At 34.3% G+C, this 15168-nt stretch overlaps 1 protein-coding gene across 1 annotated transcript in view; it reads right to left on the bottom strand.

The window, feature by feature from the left end:
- LOC125232263 (bromodomain-containing protein 4-like) overlaps positions 1–15168 on the bottom strand; it is a 17721-nt gene extending 2553 nt beyond the window's left edge. The window contains exons 1-3 of the mRNA XM_048137925.1: positions 15018–15168; positions 4533–4650; positions 2730–2923 (exon numbers count right to left, since the gene is read on the bottom strand). Of these exons, the coding sequence (XP_047993882.1) occupies positions 2730–2923; positions 4533–4650; positions 15018–15035 (330 nt within the window). The 5' untranslated portion in view covers positions 15036–15168. The remainder of the gene's footprint in view (positions 1–2729; positions 2924–4532; positions 4651–15017) is intronic.

Genomic DNA, 15168 nt, shown 5'->3' with positions numbered 1-15168 from the left:
TGAATTCAGCTGCCCACTTTTTTACCATCGTATATGATGGACCGGATTGCCCTAATGTACACTGCATATCTTCATAAATTTGTTTCGCAGTCAATCCCTTTTTTATGAAGATATTTAATTACATCACGTTGCTCCAAATTGTCCATTGTGAAAAAACTGCAGCTTACACGTATTTTTATATGAGAGGAAAAACTTATTTTAAAATATTGCATTTAATTAAAATTTCGCGGGATGACAACTAAATAATGACAGTTCAAAATGACGGCAGAAAAAAGAAACTAAGTTTTTTTTTTAATGGTCAGGCCGCGAACTTTCCAATCAGCCCTCGTAGCTTTGCAAGTGTTATGTATTTTTACTGTTCTAAATTTTATGAACCTCCAGGTCTTTTTAACCGACTTCAAAAAAGGAGGAGGTTCTCAATTCGACTGAATGTTTTTTTTTTTGTATGTATGTTACTCGATATCTCCGAGAATCGTGGACCGATTTTCAAAATTTTTTTTTTGATCGAACGGGTATAACCCCGAGATGGTCCCATTGGCACCAAGTCGGGGTCTGATGATGGGATCTTGGAGAAATCGAGGGAACCCTTCAAATGTTATAGGCACATGTATGTTTTTTGTGTAATTTTCAAAGGTACACCAGTATTTGCGCCTGATGGTAATAATTTTATGTGGCTGAGCTGATGATGGAAGGTCAACTCCTCAACGGTTAGGAGTTAAAGGACAATTCTTTCACTACTGTACATATATTCGGACTGATACATATAATATCACTAGGAACCACTAAAAATCAACAATTAAATTCAATACAAACGTTTTTGGGGAACAAAACAGTAAATAATAACTACCAACTCAGATTTCGTAAATGTTACTTTTATAAGACCAGAAATTAAAGTTATTTGAAAAGCCAAAAATTAAATTCAGATTTAATTGCAATAATCTAAACATCTATAAACAAATCAATTATTTTTGGAGTCCGGGCCAGCCTGCGTATGGTTGGGTGGGGCAAACAGGAAATAGCAAGGCGACGAACAGGTCTGGTACCGACTACAAAAATAATTGATTTGTTTATAATTTGGATGTTTAGATTATTGCAATCCGATAAATCTGAATTCGAAGGTTTATTATTTTTGGCTTTTTAGTTTCTCCGTGTTTTGTAACACGCTTTTTTTGAAGTCGGTTTTATTTTTTTGTTATTTAGAGTAAGTTTGCATGCGTATATTTATATGCACCCTTTTCATATGTATAAATGACTGTATGTGTTCTAAATAAATAAATAAACATTGGACATCACGAACTGCTTCTGCGGTGTCTCACACTTGTCTGGGTGCGTAGCCGAATGGCACAAACGTTCACGAAACGAAATGCTCGTAGATATCTATCTCTATCGCTCTTGCGTATTGGCGCGACAGAGCCAGACTACCTGTCGCGGCGTTTCGTTTTCGTTTCGCGTTGTAGAAATGCCATTCGGCTACGGGGCCTGATCACCATACCTAGTGAGTCTCACCTGGCTGACGCACTTAGGGGTTTAGCAAAAAAAAAAGCCACAATTTTGGTTTTCCGCATTGCTGCGCCGCGGTCCCGGGTTCGAATCCCGGTAAGGGCATTTATTTGTGTGATGAGCACAGATATTTTTTCCTCAGTCATGGATATTTTCTATGTATATAAGTATTTATATATATATCCCCGTTATTCATAAACGTTCTCAAAGTTATCAAGCCGATAAAGTGGGTGCGTATCGATCAATATAACTTTTTTTGATATATTTTTAGTCGTTATAACGATCATTTGATATAATTATTGAATCATATAACAACAAATAATATACTAACAAATTGTATAATTCTTATTTAATATAATGATAATTTTTTCGAATAACATTTATTATAACATACTTTGAGTATAATGTTTATTTCCGATAATAAATAAATTGTATAACACAAATTCTTTCTAAAGCACAGTTAGAATAAAAAACAATTGTACAATAAATTAGATCCATCATTTACCAGAAAAGTAGATTAGGTTAGAACTGTGACCCCTACACACAACGCGCTGCTACCAGAAAAATAGGTTAGGTTAGGTTAGAACTGTGACCCTTAAACATATGTACTGCTATCAGAAAAGTAGGTTAGGTTAGGTTAGAACTGTGATCCCTTCAAAAAAGAAAAAAATTAATTCATGAAATATTTTATACTGTTTGCTAGTTATATTATACTAATCGTATATCAATAGATAGTTATACCATATAACGGTTATTATAAATAATTGTTATACGAAATAATGATTATACAAAATAAAAGTAGATATTTTGTGGTTATACCAAATGTTAATTATGTCAAATGAGTGATTATATCCTTTAAATATATACGAAATGTTGTTATATCAAACGTTATTATACCAAAAAAAGTTATACTAATCATTACACACCCCGATAAAGTTTGTTTGTCCCTTTCCGATGTATTGGTGTGATAGAAAGGGAGAAACGAACTTTATCGGCATGATAACTTTAGAGAACATTTATGAATAAGGAGGTGTATATATATCGTTGTCTCAGTACCCACAACACAAGCCTGCTTGAGATTACCGTGGGCCTCAGTCAATCTGTGTAAGACATGTCCTGTAATATTTATTTATTATTGCTCAGACCAAAATCAATATCTGAGGATCTGAAGCGCTTTTTCTGAGGTCTGAATTGAAATAAACCGCTTTTCAAATTCTAGTTACAGTTACCTGACTGACGTAAACGTTGGGTGGTGCCACGGGCCACTGTTGCGGGTAGGCGGGCGGCGGCTGCGCGTACGGCGGCGGCGGCGGCGCGCGTTGCGGCGAGTGGGGCGCCATCTCGCACTCGCCGCCCGACAGGCTGTCCAGGCTGCTCGACACCGTGCGGGGTCCCAAGGTCGACGAGGAGCACGAGGACAGGTCTGTGTACAAACATGTTGTGAGCTTGGAGGGAATTAAATGGTCCACGCAAAGCGAGGCACGTCGCAAATTAATGTGGTCGCGTGGCAAATGTTCAATGTAGAAATTGTAAAAGTCCGCCTTCCATCAGGGGTGGTATTTAAAATAAAAGTGCTTCGCTTGAGCTAAACGTGTGTACTTCCACGAGGCACGTCTACATTAACCGTTTATGTGCGGGTGACACGAGAGGCGTGTCATATCGTCACTATACTTTGAAAAAAACTTTTACCTTCTTCTGTCAATGAAGAAAAGAATGTAGTAAGTATGTATAGAATGCATAGAGACTTACTACGTTTTAACTTTGAGGAGCAGTATGAGCTGTATGAGATAAAAGATTTTTTCAGAGTAGTGACGATATGTCGACTGCACGGTATAGGCTGCCGTCAGCAGACTTCTTCATACAGTCAGACGACCATCTCTTATGTGATTAACAGCGGGTAGTCTATCTCGCGGCGACATAATCTAGCATTAGGGCCCATTTAGGCGGTGCGAAAACTCGCATACGAGTTTTATTACATTGCGGTATTTTATGGCCGTGCAAAATTGTATGTAACCTCAACAGCCCGCAATGTAACTAAAATAGCATGCGAGTTCGCACGCCGTCTAAATCAGGCCTTAATCATGTGCTAGTCCTGCAGGAAGGATAAAGGACCTACTGTTGATGCTGTGCTGTACAATTTAACCCTTCGAGCCCCAAGCATCTATATGTATTTACTTATATTTTACTGACATCATATGATGTCGCTGGGACTCGAAGGGTTAATAAGACACAAGTTTTCTAATTTAAGCCGATCAAAGCAGTTTGGTTTCTATTTTACCATTATAATCTGGTGTCTCATTGAGACTTCAGTGAAGGCGTTACCATGACGACCTATACAATATCTTTACACAATAGCGATTCAAACAATACCACCACTTTGCAAATATTACATAGACCAATTTATAATTTAATACAGGCATTCTGACTTTTGGAACTTAAACTTTTGCATATACTTAAATAGGTAATCGATCATTATTTTAACTATCAATGTGCAGTCAATATTTCAATAACACACCTATGAATACAGCCAAAGTGGCAAAATTATGTATACAAGACCTTAATGTACTGACAATAAATCCTGTATAAATATTTTTAGCATTTTGGCTGTACTTTTATTAAATAACTAAAAACCATGTTGTTATGAGATCATCATTGTTGATAAATTTTAGCGTTTTGGGAATTTATTCGGCTACCTAATCCTTAGATTTAGCACAACACAGGCACAAGCTTTTACGAGCGACAGTTATTTGTAATTTCAAATGGAAGAGACAATTAGACTCACTGACGATAATAGGTAATGGATGGTTTAACCAAACCGCCCGTCACTGTTAAAGCGTTCGCAAAATTGTATATGGTTGGTTCAAACATCTCTGCTGCGTGACGTTGGAGAGTCTGTTAAAGTGATGAATCCGTCCGAAGCCGTCCGCATCCGTGCAGAAGAACTTGCTTACAGCCGTACAAACGTGAAATAAGCTGTGACGCCTCCCGGTCGGTTAGATTAGAATCGTAGGTAATTCAAATTTGGAACTCACCAATGGCAGGCTCGGTCCAACCGTAGCTCGAAGACTCCGTCTTCCGCTGGTAAAGGGCACACTGCAAACTGCTCAGTTCCGCTTCTTTCACATCTGACAAGTCTAGGAACTCATATTCCTGAAACACGTCACGGGTATATAGCCAGGTATTTACATCGCGCTTAGCAAACGTACAGCTTGGCAAATAAAAAGTTGAAATCAAAAAGTGGCAACATCGTGGTGCCGTACAAAAACGGGACGACACTACGTTGTTGCCGCAGATAATTTCTTCTCTTTTTTTGCCAGGCTGTAAGTAGCTTTGTTTGAAAATTCATTCAATGTACCTTATTTTGTGACAATAAGGGCGACATGTATAGCGCTTTAACTTTAAGAATCATAGGGAAGGTTCTAACTTGAATCTTAGTATTTCAAGTGGGGAAAAAACAATTCTTTTGTGTCCATTTTAAAATTTCTCAGCTGCACTAGGTATACAATGAATTACTTATGAAATTGCTATCATTATTTTTCGACATATTTAAGTTTCTATTAGCATCCCACGCTTTGTCACAGCAAAGTCGTGTCTAAATTACCTTAAGTGGACTCTGTGAATACCACTTTTTGTAATATACAAAATCCAAACATGTATTTTCAAAGCCTTGTGTCGCTGTACATTAGAATAAATGACCAAATAAGCCACCATATTTGCTAAACAAGACAATAGCATCCACACCAAAACCACAGATTCTGAGGCCTCATACACATTCCTTAACTACCAGAAGTTTTAAGCTGGGTCATGGTGACACTAGCTGTTATAAATGTTATATTTAAATAACATTGTGTGACAGGGACAGCGCGATGCGCATGCCATCACGGTACCCTCTCACACAATATTATATAACATTTATAACTGCCAGTGTGAGCACCATCATAGCCAAAATGCAAAATCGATTGCGATACGACAACGGAACACTATTAGGAAGTGTTTTGCTGTTGTAGCGCAAACTGTCACTTGGCTATGCACCCTTTTTAGACAGGGAAGGCAGAATAGACTGCAAACATACGTAAAGATATGGGATAAAGTACTTAGTTCAATTTCACAGATAAATATACATATATGCTTTACTAGTAATCCAAAAATGACTATTTTACTTATAAATGTATTTTAAGTGTATTCATATTTCATATTATCATTTCTTCTTGGGGGATACACATATAAGAAATAGATATAAATACATATACTATACTATAATATATATTAGTACTCCATGAATGAAGCTTTAATTATTCAAAGTATTCAAACGAACTTTTAATAACATGTTTTTTTTTCCAAAAAATATTTTCCTACAAATCAAGGCAAGACAATATTGTGTCGCTTTTAACTTCGATTCGAACTCTGGTAAATCCTTAATGCTATAAGGTTGATTCTTTTTCAGATTATGTATATTTTTATACATAATCAACCTTAAAGCAGGATGGATTTACCAGAGTTTGAAGTTAAGTGACGCATATGTTCATGCAACATGCAGTTTTATACAAATATATTAAGTTTTTTAGTTAGATATATGGCAGTCAAATTCAAAGCTTTAAATTGAAATATTAATATAGTATTCAAACATGTTTAAATAAGTTTGGTGTTAGTCTGTCTTGAAGTCAGTATGTCACATTTTTATAGGTATAGAAATTACACTTTTATGGTGACATTACCATACTTAGCCTAGCAAAATGCCAAATAAAGTTAACTAGTCCTAAGTATTGTATTCTGAAATCCTATTAAACAAAGTACTTTACTACATAATCTTAAGTGTGACTGCACAGAAGTGAATTACAGTCAATGTTCATAATACGGCTTTTATGACATTGTCTAGGAAATAATATATACAAGAAGAGTACAATATTTACCTACACAGTATAGGAACTACAGCCATAGATTGAGTCATTGTAATAGGTTTGAAATGGGAGTAAGTTGACAGTAGAGCTACTAGCATCCTAATTATAAGTATTTAAAATGGGAAATGGTTGCATTTGTACTATTTACAAAGATGTACAAACTGCATAATAGACTTTTTGCTTATTTACAAGATTTGAAATCAATTTTTAGCAATGAAAATTAGTACCAGACATATGTAACATTATTTATAAACATTCCCGTAATACAACATTAATGTTCAAGTAATTTAAATATCGTCACTACTTTAAAAAAAACTTGTATCCCCGTCTGTCAATGAAAAGAAAATTGTAGTAAGTATGTATGGAATGCATATAGACTTACTGCGTTTTAACTTTGAGGAACAGCGTGAGATACGAGATTTTTTAAAGTAGTGACGATATGTCATATCACAGAAAATCTTCTGGCCTAGGGTTTGTTAACCCTTATGCAGCCATATGTGGCAGTTATGAATGTTATGATATCCAACACTATTTGTAGGTACTAAAGCTAAAAGCAAAACGTTATTTTTGTGACTTTTTGTAGGAAGGAGACAGCATAAGAGCAAAATTATTAAAACTCTTGCTTAACATCATTTCATAATAAATATGTCATGTTATGGCTTGATGGTGAATAATATTTAATGAATATCCACTTCACAAGCTGCTTGAACCTTTTGACCCTTTTAATTGTTCATATAAATTAGGATGCCTTTATAGCAGTCATAAACCAAAGGAAATTGACCACAAAGTGTAGAAGTCAAGTTAAAGGTCCCACTATACAGCTTACATTACAAAGGATGACATTTGTTGCTTAACTTCAAACTTGGGTAAATCCGTACTGTTTAAAAGGTTGATCATCTTTCAATCTTTTTTCTTTTATATAATAAACCTTAAAACAGAAGGCATCTACCAGAGTTTGAAGGTTATGACTAGCAACATAGTGGAACTTTTTACTTGGAAATGTGATATGTATTTAGTATCAGCTTATGTGACACAACCAGTACTGTTTTATGTCTTTGGATTCCCCATCCCTTTCTATAAGATACCTATAAATGTTAGTTTTTCTATTTAGGTCAGTGTCAAATTTATTGTGACAGCCAAAGCATCAAATATACACACAAACACATACTCGTTAGGCTTGTGTCGTTCACGAACTATGAACTGTTAGGAATTAAATCCAATCAATGACCGAAATGAACTGAATCTTTCCGTGCTCTGAGAATCGGTCTTTGCTCATTTAGTTCAATCAGTATAGGATCGGCGAGCGCGAGCGGTTTGGATCGAGAACGAGTGTGTGACTGCGCCGACCGAGAGCGAGAGCTACTTAGCAGAGCAACAAAAAAAGTCAAGTTTTCATATTAAACTTCGGTTACTTACAACCTTTCGGCCCGGAATGTTACTATCTGTTGACTATTCATATCATTTTGACACTATTTGGTCCCATTCGTTCTGATCTTCCCGACCGCAGTGGTCACTGGTCTGTCTGAACTAAATGGGCAAAAGACTTCGTGGGAGCGATTGAACGAGATCGGAGCGCTCCGATCAACGAACGAAACGGCACAAGTCTAATACTCGTCACCATATTAAATTTGACACCTTGGCTATCACAAAATATTTGATACTGACTGTACAGTATAACCAATAATATGTATATCATGTATATTTTACTATCTTAGAAAGAAGATTGGCCACACTTGAATGAAGAACAAAATAAAAAAAATGCATATACACAGAGTAATTATTACTCATAAAATAAATATAATATCTAAATATACATAGTTACTTGAAATTAAACTTACTATCAATTAGAGATGGGCCGAATATGGACTTTGCCGAATACGAATATTCGGCCGAACATTCGGTTCAGCTCTTACCGAACCGAACATTCGGCCGAATATTCGGCCATTTATTTGCCATATTTTTAAATCGGATGTATTAAATGATTGATAATGGTTACATTATGTTACTACAACTATGTTCTTATGATTTAATGGATAACTAAAACTTTTTTAAAAAACAATTGTATTTATATTTTGACGCATAATTATCTCTTTTTAGTAGTTCCTTAGAAAGCTACTAAAACAGGAGCTTATTTATTATCAAATGGAATATGTAAGATCTTCATTAGTTATTTACTTTGTTTATTCGGTAAATATTCGGCAATGCAACCGAATTATTCGGCCGAATACGAACATTGAAAAACTTGCCGAATATGCCGAATACCGAATATTTACCGAATATTCGGCCCATCTCTACTATCAATAACTCGATTTACTTTACCTACCAATATATGTGCTAATATGTATAAATAAAAATAGTCTTATATTCATGGAAAACATCCATTACTCAAGAACAAAATATCAGTGTCCATCAAAAAATAAATGCCCATACTAAGAATTGAACTCAGGATCATGGGCTACATGGACGGACCAGATCAGTCATTAAACACATACAACTAAAGGAACTTGGAACCACTCCCTACATGCAAGTATGGCCAACTAACTTTTACGAGTAAGAACAAAAATCACTATCAAATATAGCTTGTTACGAAACCGTTCAAAAATCACCCTGATTTTTGATCCTGTATTCGTTAGACTAAGTTAATTATTTTTGTTATTAAAAATCAATTTTCAATTTTATAAATTTAATAATAATCATTCATTTTAATTCTAATTCATTATCATGTAACTGTTGACATTTCAATATGTATATTCTTTCATTAAAATATTCAATATTGTATTCAAGTTGACATTACGCATTACAAATCATCAGAATGAATGAATGAATGATTATTTTATTTGCATAAAACAAGCGTATATACATAGGTGTTCAGAAAAATATCCACAGCACGATTCTTGTTTTGCCCCGACAGGCGTACAAATATTGTTTACTTATGAACTAACAAAACTTAACTAACTATATACAAGATGTATACTAGTCTTACGCACTATTATTATTCATGCAGTTCTGTACATAAAACATTTCCAAAACAGCATAGCTCGCAACAGTGACAATAAATTAATTATATATAAACATTTAATTTGAATTTACAATAAATAATTAGTATTAAATAATTGATTATAATTTACAATTTATTACATATTCATCAATGGAGTAATAACAATTTTCAATTAAATGATTAAACAATGTCTTTTTGAAAACCAATGGGTGTAATTCTTTAATGTCATCAGATAGGATATTGAATAATTTGATAGCCATACAGTAAACGTTTTTCCTGGATAACGCTAATTTAGTCATAGGTAAAAGCAATTTAGTTCTATGTGTTCCACGTTTGGAGTTGGTTGTGATAATTTCAAAAAACGACATATGTTTCTTAATAAAGATACACATTTCAAAAATATAAAGTGACGGAAGAGGCAGTATACGTTTGGATTGAAACAAAGACTTACAAGGCGCTAAAAATTCTGCTCCGCATAGAGTTCGGATACATTTTTTTGTAATTTAAATATAATATCTGCGTCTACTGAGTTACCCCATAGTATGAGCCCGTATCGCAATATGGATGCCACATAACCATGGTATGCGGTAAGAGCTGCTTCCTCCGAAACTACATTTCGCACGCGATTTAGAACATATACAAAGCGATCCAGCCGTATACGCAGGTCATCTATATGAGCTTTCCAATTACAGAAACTGTCCAATGTTATACCTAAGAATTTAGCTGCCTCTACTTCTTCAATTATAGTGTCATTATAGGTTACCTTCAAATTCATTTTCTTACTTTTGCATGTTAAAAATTGTATCACTTTGGTTTTGTTTAAATTAATGTTAAGGTCATTGATTTCTAGCCATATTATTATGTCTCTTATTGCGTCGTTTATATCATCATTAAAGGTCATAGTGTCGTTACATTTTACGAGTAAGGTAGTATCGTCGGCGAATAAGATACACTCCTGTTTTGTAGCATTGGGTAGGTCGTTAATGTAAAGCAGAAACAACAGTGGACCTAGTATACTTCCTTGCGGTACTCCTGTCGAGTTTTTTCTATAACATGACCTAAAAGTTGTTTTATTGTTACCAATTATTCTCGTAGTTTCCACACACTGCTGGCGGTTACTAAGATAACTATTAAGCCATTCATGAGCAATTCCTCTTATGCCATATTTCCATAATTTATTTAAAAGTATTTTATGATTTACGAAATCAAATGCTTTAGTCATATCTAACAGTATTGCGACTACAGGAACATTACTGTCCAAGTTTTCTATTACAGATTTCACTAATTGAAAGCATGCCTTAGTAGTAGAACTATTTTTCCGAAACCCATATTGCTCATTTTTTAATATCTGATATTTTAATAAAAAGCTACATATTTTGTTATGCATTACCTTCTCGAATATTTTCGAGAAAACCGGAATTAGAGTGATAGGTCTATAATTGGTAACGTCGTGTTTGTTCCCCTTTTTATGTAATGGTTTTACCACTGAGTATTTGAGTCTTTTTGGAAAAATACCCTGTGTAAATGAGAGATTTATGATGTGACATAAAGGTGTTGAAATACTTGTAGCACATAATTTAAGGACTTTAGTGCATATGTCGTCGTAACCTGTAGAGTTTGTATTACGTAAATTTTGTATAACTTTTATAATGTCTAAATTATTTACTGGTGTAAGAAACATACTGTGTTCGATTTGGGGTATATTGTTGGCCTGACTTACTCGCTGTTGTGGTTGATGTGTGATATTTATGAAGTAGTCATTCATTTTGTCAGCTATATCTTGAGGATCATTAAAAGCGTCAGAACCGATCACTATTTTAGATATCTCTTGATCCATTGGCACTGCTTTACAATTGTCTTTTATAATTAGCCAGGATGCTTTACATTTGTTATTAGATTTATTAATGAATCGACTATTTGTAATCTGTCGTGCTTTATAGAGACACTTTTTTAAAATTTTGGTATAATTATTATAGTGATTTAAAAACCCGTTCTTGTGCGTCGTCCGAGATGCTATCCTGTATAATTTTCTTTTGTTTAAACAGCTGACTTTTATTCCCTTTGTAAGCCACTTATTTTTTATAGGTTTGGCGACTCTTTTTATTTTAAGAATAGGAAAGCAAAGATTATAAAACACCATGAAAAGATCATGAAATTTATCAAACGCTAAATTGGTGTCAGATTCGTTTAGCGTGTCACTAAACGACAGAGCAGCTATACATTCATAAAATTTATGTAAGTTATTTTGACTATAATCCCTTCTAGATTCGTGCCAAAATACGGGTTTTTTCGTTACAGAAGAATCATATTCCAATTCACATGTTATACTCTGACCGGTTTCATGATCTGAAAGAGATAAAGTATGAATGTTTGTTTCCACATCTACGATATTACTAGCCATTAAATCAATGCAAGTTTTCTTTCGAGTCGGTTGGACGATATGATTTTTCATATTGTAATTTGATAGAATAGACGTTAATTCCCTTTTTATTTTATTGTCCTTTAGTACATCTATATTCCAGTCCCCGCAAAGTACCACTCGTTTTTTGTTGTTTCTAGTTAGTAAGGTTAATAACTGAGTAAGTAAAGAAAAAAATATATGTACGTTTGACGTTGGTGTTCTGTATATACATACTATTATTAAGTTATACTGAAGTACTTCAATGCCACAACATTCAAATTCAAATGGTTGAGATAGATTTGAAACTTTCTCTAGAACTTTATATTCTAAATCTGTCCTAATAAGAATGCAAGTGCCCCCTCTCTTCTGATTTTGTCTGCAATATGAGGCCGCTACCTTATAATTGTTGATGCTAAGATTTGATATAGACCCTGACTTGATAAAAGTTTCGCATAGACATATAATATCGACATGGCCTAGAGCTTTATGAAGATCATCAATTGCCGCTTCAAAAATATCTCTTTTACTTAATATTCCTGCAATATTCTGGTGAAATATATTAACAGATACGGAATCATAATGGCAAAAATCATAGTTAGGCACGAAAGGACCGATTATCGGTTCCTGTAATGTCAATTTTGTTTGCCAAGTTTCTAAAATAATAGGGAATCGTTCCCTTTTTCACTTCCGACTTTGTATGTGGTGTAGAGCTTGTGATTGAGGTTGAGGTTGAAATTGATGTACACACTGGATTTACAAAATTGTAGTAGGCTTCTTTATAATCCATTTGGTCTATGATTGCGTTAATTGTTTTACATACATTATTTAGGTATTGTGTTTTATTTCTATACCTTTGGTTAATGACATTAATATATCTACAATTATTATTTTTTAAACAGACGTGGTGTAACATATAGTTCAATAGATCAGCATGCACGTATTGATTGTATCTTACGCTAACAATATAAATATTACAATTATTCAGATGTTTTAATGCTAAATTTAAGTTAGTTACAAGGTCTATGGGATTTTCGTCGTGTTCTCCAAGTGAAAGTATAACTTTGTCACCATCTGAAAATACGTGTTGCCTGATTTTCGTGACAATACTTTCTGTAGTCGCTCCAGGTTGAATAGTTGAGGCGACTTTGTAGGATCTGGTACATAATTCATTGTCCTGTCGCATATGTAATAGCTTTGAGGCTATACCGATACATTGTTTACCGCCAAACACAAAGATAGTGTCATTGGAGTTTCCGTGTGGTAAAGACTGGCTATACTTCTCATTAATATCTTGTTCTGGTTCCGGAGAAGCAGATCTTGATTGTACTGGAGTTTCATCTGTGCTAGACATCGAAGGAATAATTTCGTTGCTTATATTCATGGAATCATCCGTTTGTACCGTATTTGTGAGAAAACGGCTCTTTTTCTTTTTTTCTCATTGTTTTGGGGTCAATTTTCGGGTTATAGTAGGAGTACCTTCTCCAAGTAACTGCTTAAAAACTTGTACTTGCCTCGTTAGATCCGCATTCACCCTCGTTAATTGTGTTACTTCAGAATGTAGTTCATTTATCTCCTCATGAGCGCATCAGTATTAATTTATTCAATTTTTATTTAATGTTCATTTATAATTCTATTATTCATTAATACTACTTGCATATTTTTTAACTAAAATATTCATTGGAGTGTATAAAATCATATTTCGAATCACTTATTCACAAATGGCAATATTCAAAATTCAAATCTGACAGCTTTTTAGAGCTTTCAAAAACTTACTGTTACTGTTCGCTTATTCCGCCTCCAACGACATTCACTGTACCACTTTTCTTATTCTTTCACAATTTGGATTAAACCAGCACCAAACTACAGTCCGCTTATTATTTCTACCACCACTACGAAGACCTGAGACCAGCGAAGATTTAACATGGTCCTTCGAGCCGGAGCCTAATTATCATTTAAGTTAATATGAACCTTCTTACTTTTATTGAACATTTTTATTCATTAAATGTGCAATAAAGTTGAGGTAGTTATTAAAGTGTATGATATTTTATATTTCAATCAGTGTCAAGTTACAAATTTTGTAACAAACAAAAAGGACAGTTAAAAAAACTGTATAAACTAGCATATTACCCGTAACTCAGTCACAGTAAACATTATTTTGCGTGTACTTTTCAAGTATTAAGTACTTTGTCATATTCCAAGTGCTTAATATGTATTTTAGAACCAGCACAGATATCTATGAGACTGCATTTCAAATATTTAACATCTCTGTAGGCACAATTTCAAGTAAGTATCCAATTTGAGATATTTTAGTAACTCACCCTTGTATTTATAGAAATTGGGAAGAGTTTGAGGTTATTTTCAACTAGTTCCTTATTAACTATACACAGCTATAGAATGTAAGCAATGAAAGTGACAGTGGAACAATTTAAAGTCAACTCTATAAAACGCATTTGTTGTTATGCATTCAACTTATAGTAGAATAACAACACTGCCCAAGCTCAGTGAGCTTGTTAAGTGTTTTAGTAGGAAAGTAACCTTGTAAGTTATCCGCAAAACTAAGATACATTGACACTTCTTCCAAGATGAACATTGGACTTTTTTACATTCACTGCCTGTCAAATTTGTAGGTTATACACAACACCTATTGATAAAACGCCAATTTAAAAGCACAAATATATGATCAAAAACTTTTAAATACACTTCGCGGTGTCCCAACGTGCAAAGTAGAAGTATATTACGCAATTCTGTACCAAATAACAACAACAACAAATCTACGCACATGTGGTTTGTACTCATGAAATAAGATGCAATAATGAAAATGACATACCTAAAAGCAATGTTTACTGAACCAACTTCCATTGCAATCCTTTTCGATTTAAGCGTGATTTTCAGCCTCTAATTGTGTGTCTTAATAACGCAAAGCTGTAAAATATGCGGAACATTTGGAGGACTATAAGATGGCGTAACAACGCTCGGGCCGAGTTGCCGGGCCGGGTGTCAATTATGTATTGACAAATCAACCCACTGAAGATTCTTTATCACATTACTCGAAACTGGGCACCATCTACTTATGAAAACTATCACCACTTACCTTCCACGTGCCCACAATTTCTGGAAAGAGATATTTTTTCTAATGTAATGGCCAGTTTCAAAATCACCAAAACAAGAAACAAAAGCCAAACAAATTAAAAAGTATATAAGGAATGAACAGTCTGCTTACCGTTTTCATCAAATCCATGGCCTTTTAGAGAACACCATTACGAATTATACCACGGTTAATATTGCACATGAATTTTAGTCTTATAGACAAATCTTGAACGGGATCTACGCTACGTCGAGTCGAGGCCATGCAGCACTCACTCAACCAACAA

The sequence above is a fragment of the Leguminivora glycinivorella genome, chromosome 12 (assembly GCF_023078275.1).
Source record: "Leguminivora glycinivorella isolate SPB_JAAS2020 chromosome 12, LegGlyc_1.1, whole genome shotgun sequence".
Classification (NCBI taxonomy): Eukaryota; Metazoa; Arthropoda; class Insecta; order Lepidoptera; family Tortricidae; genus Leguminivora; species Leguminivora glycinivorella.
The sequence above is the reverse complement of the archived record's forward strand: the minus strand, read 5'-3'. Positions and strand labels throughout refer to the sequence as shown.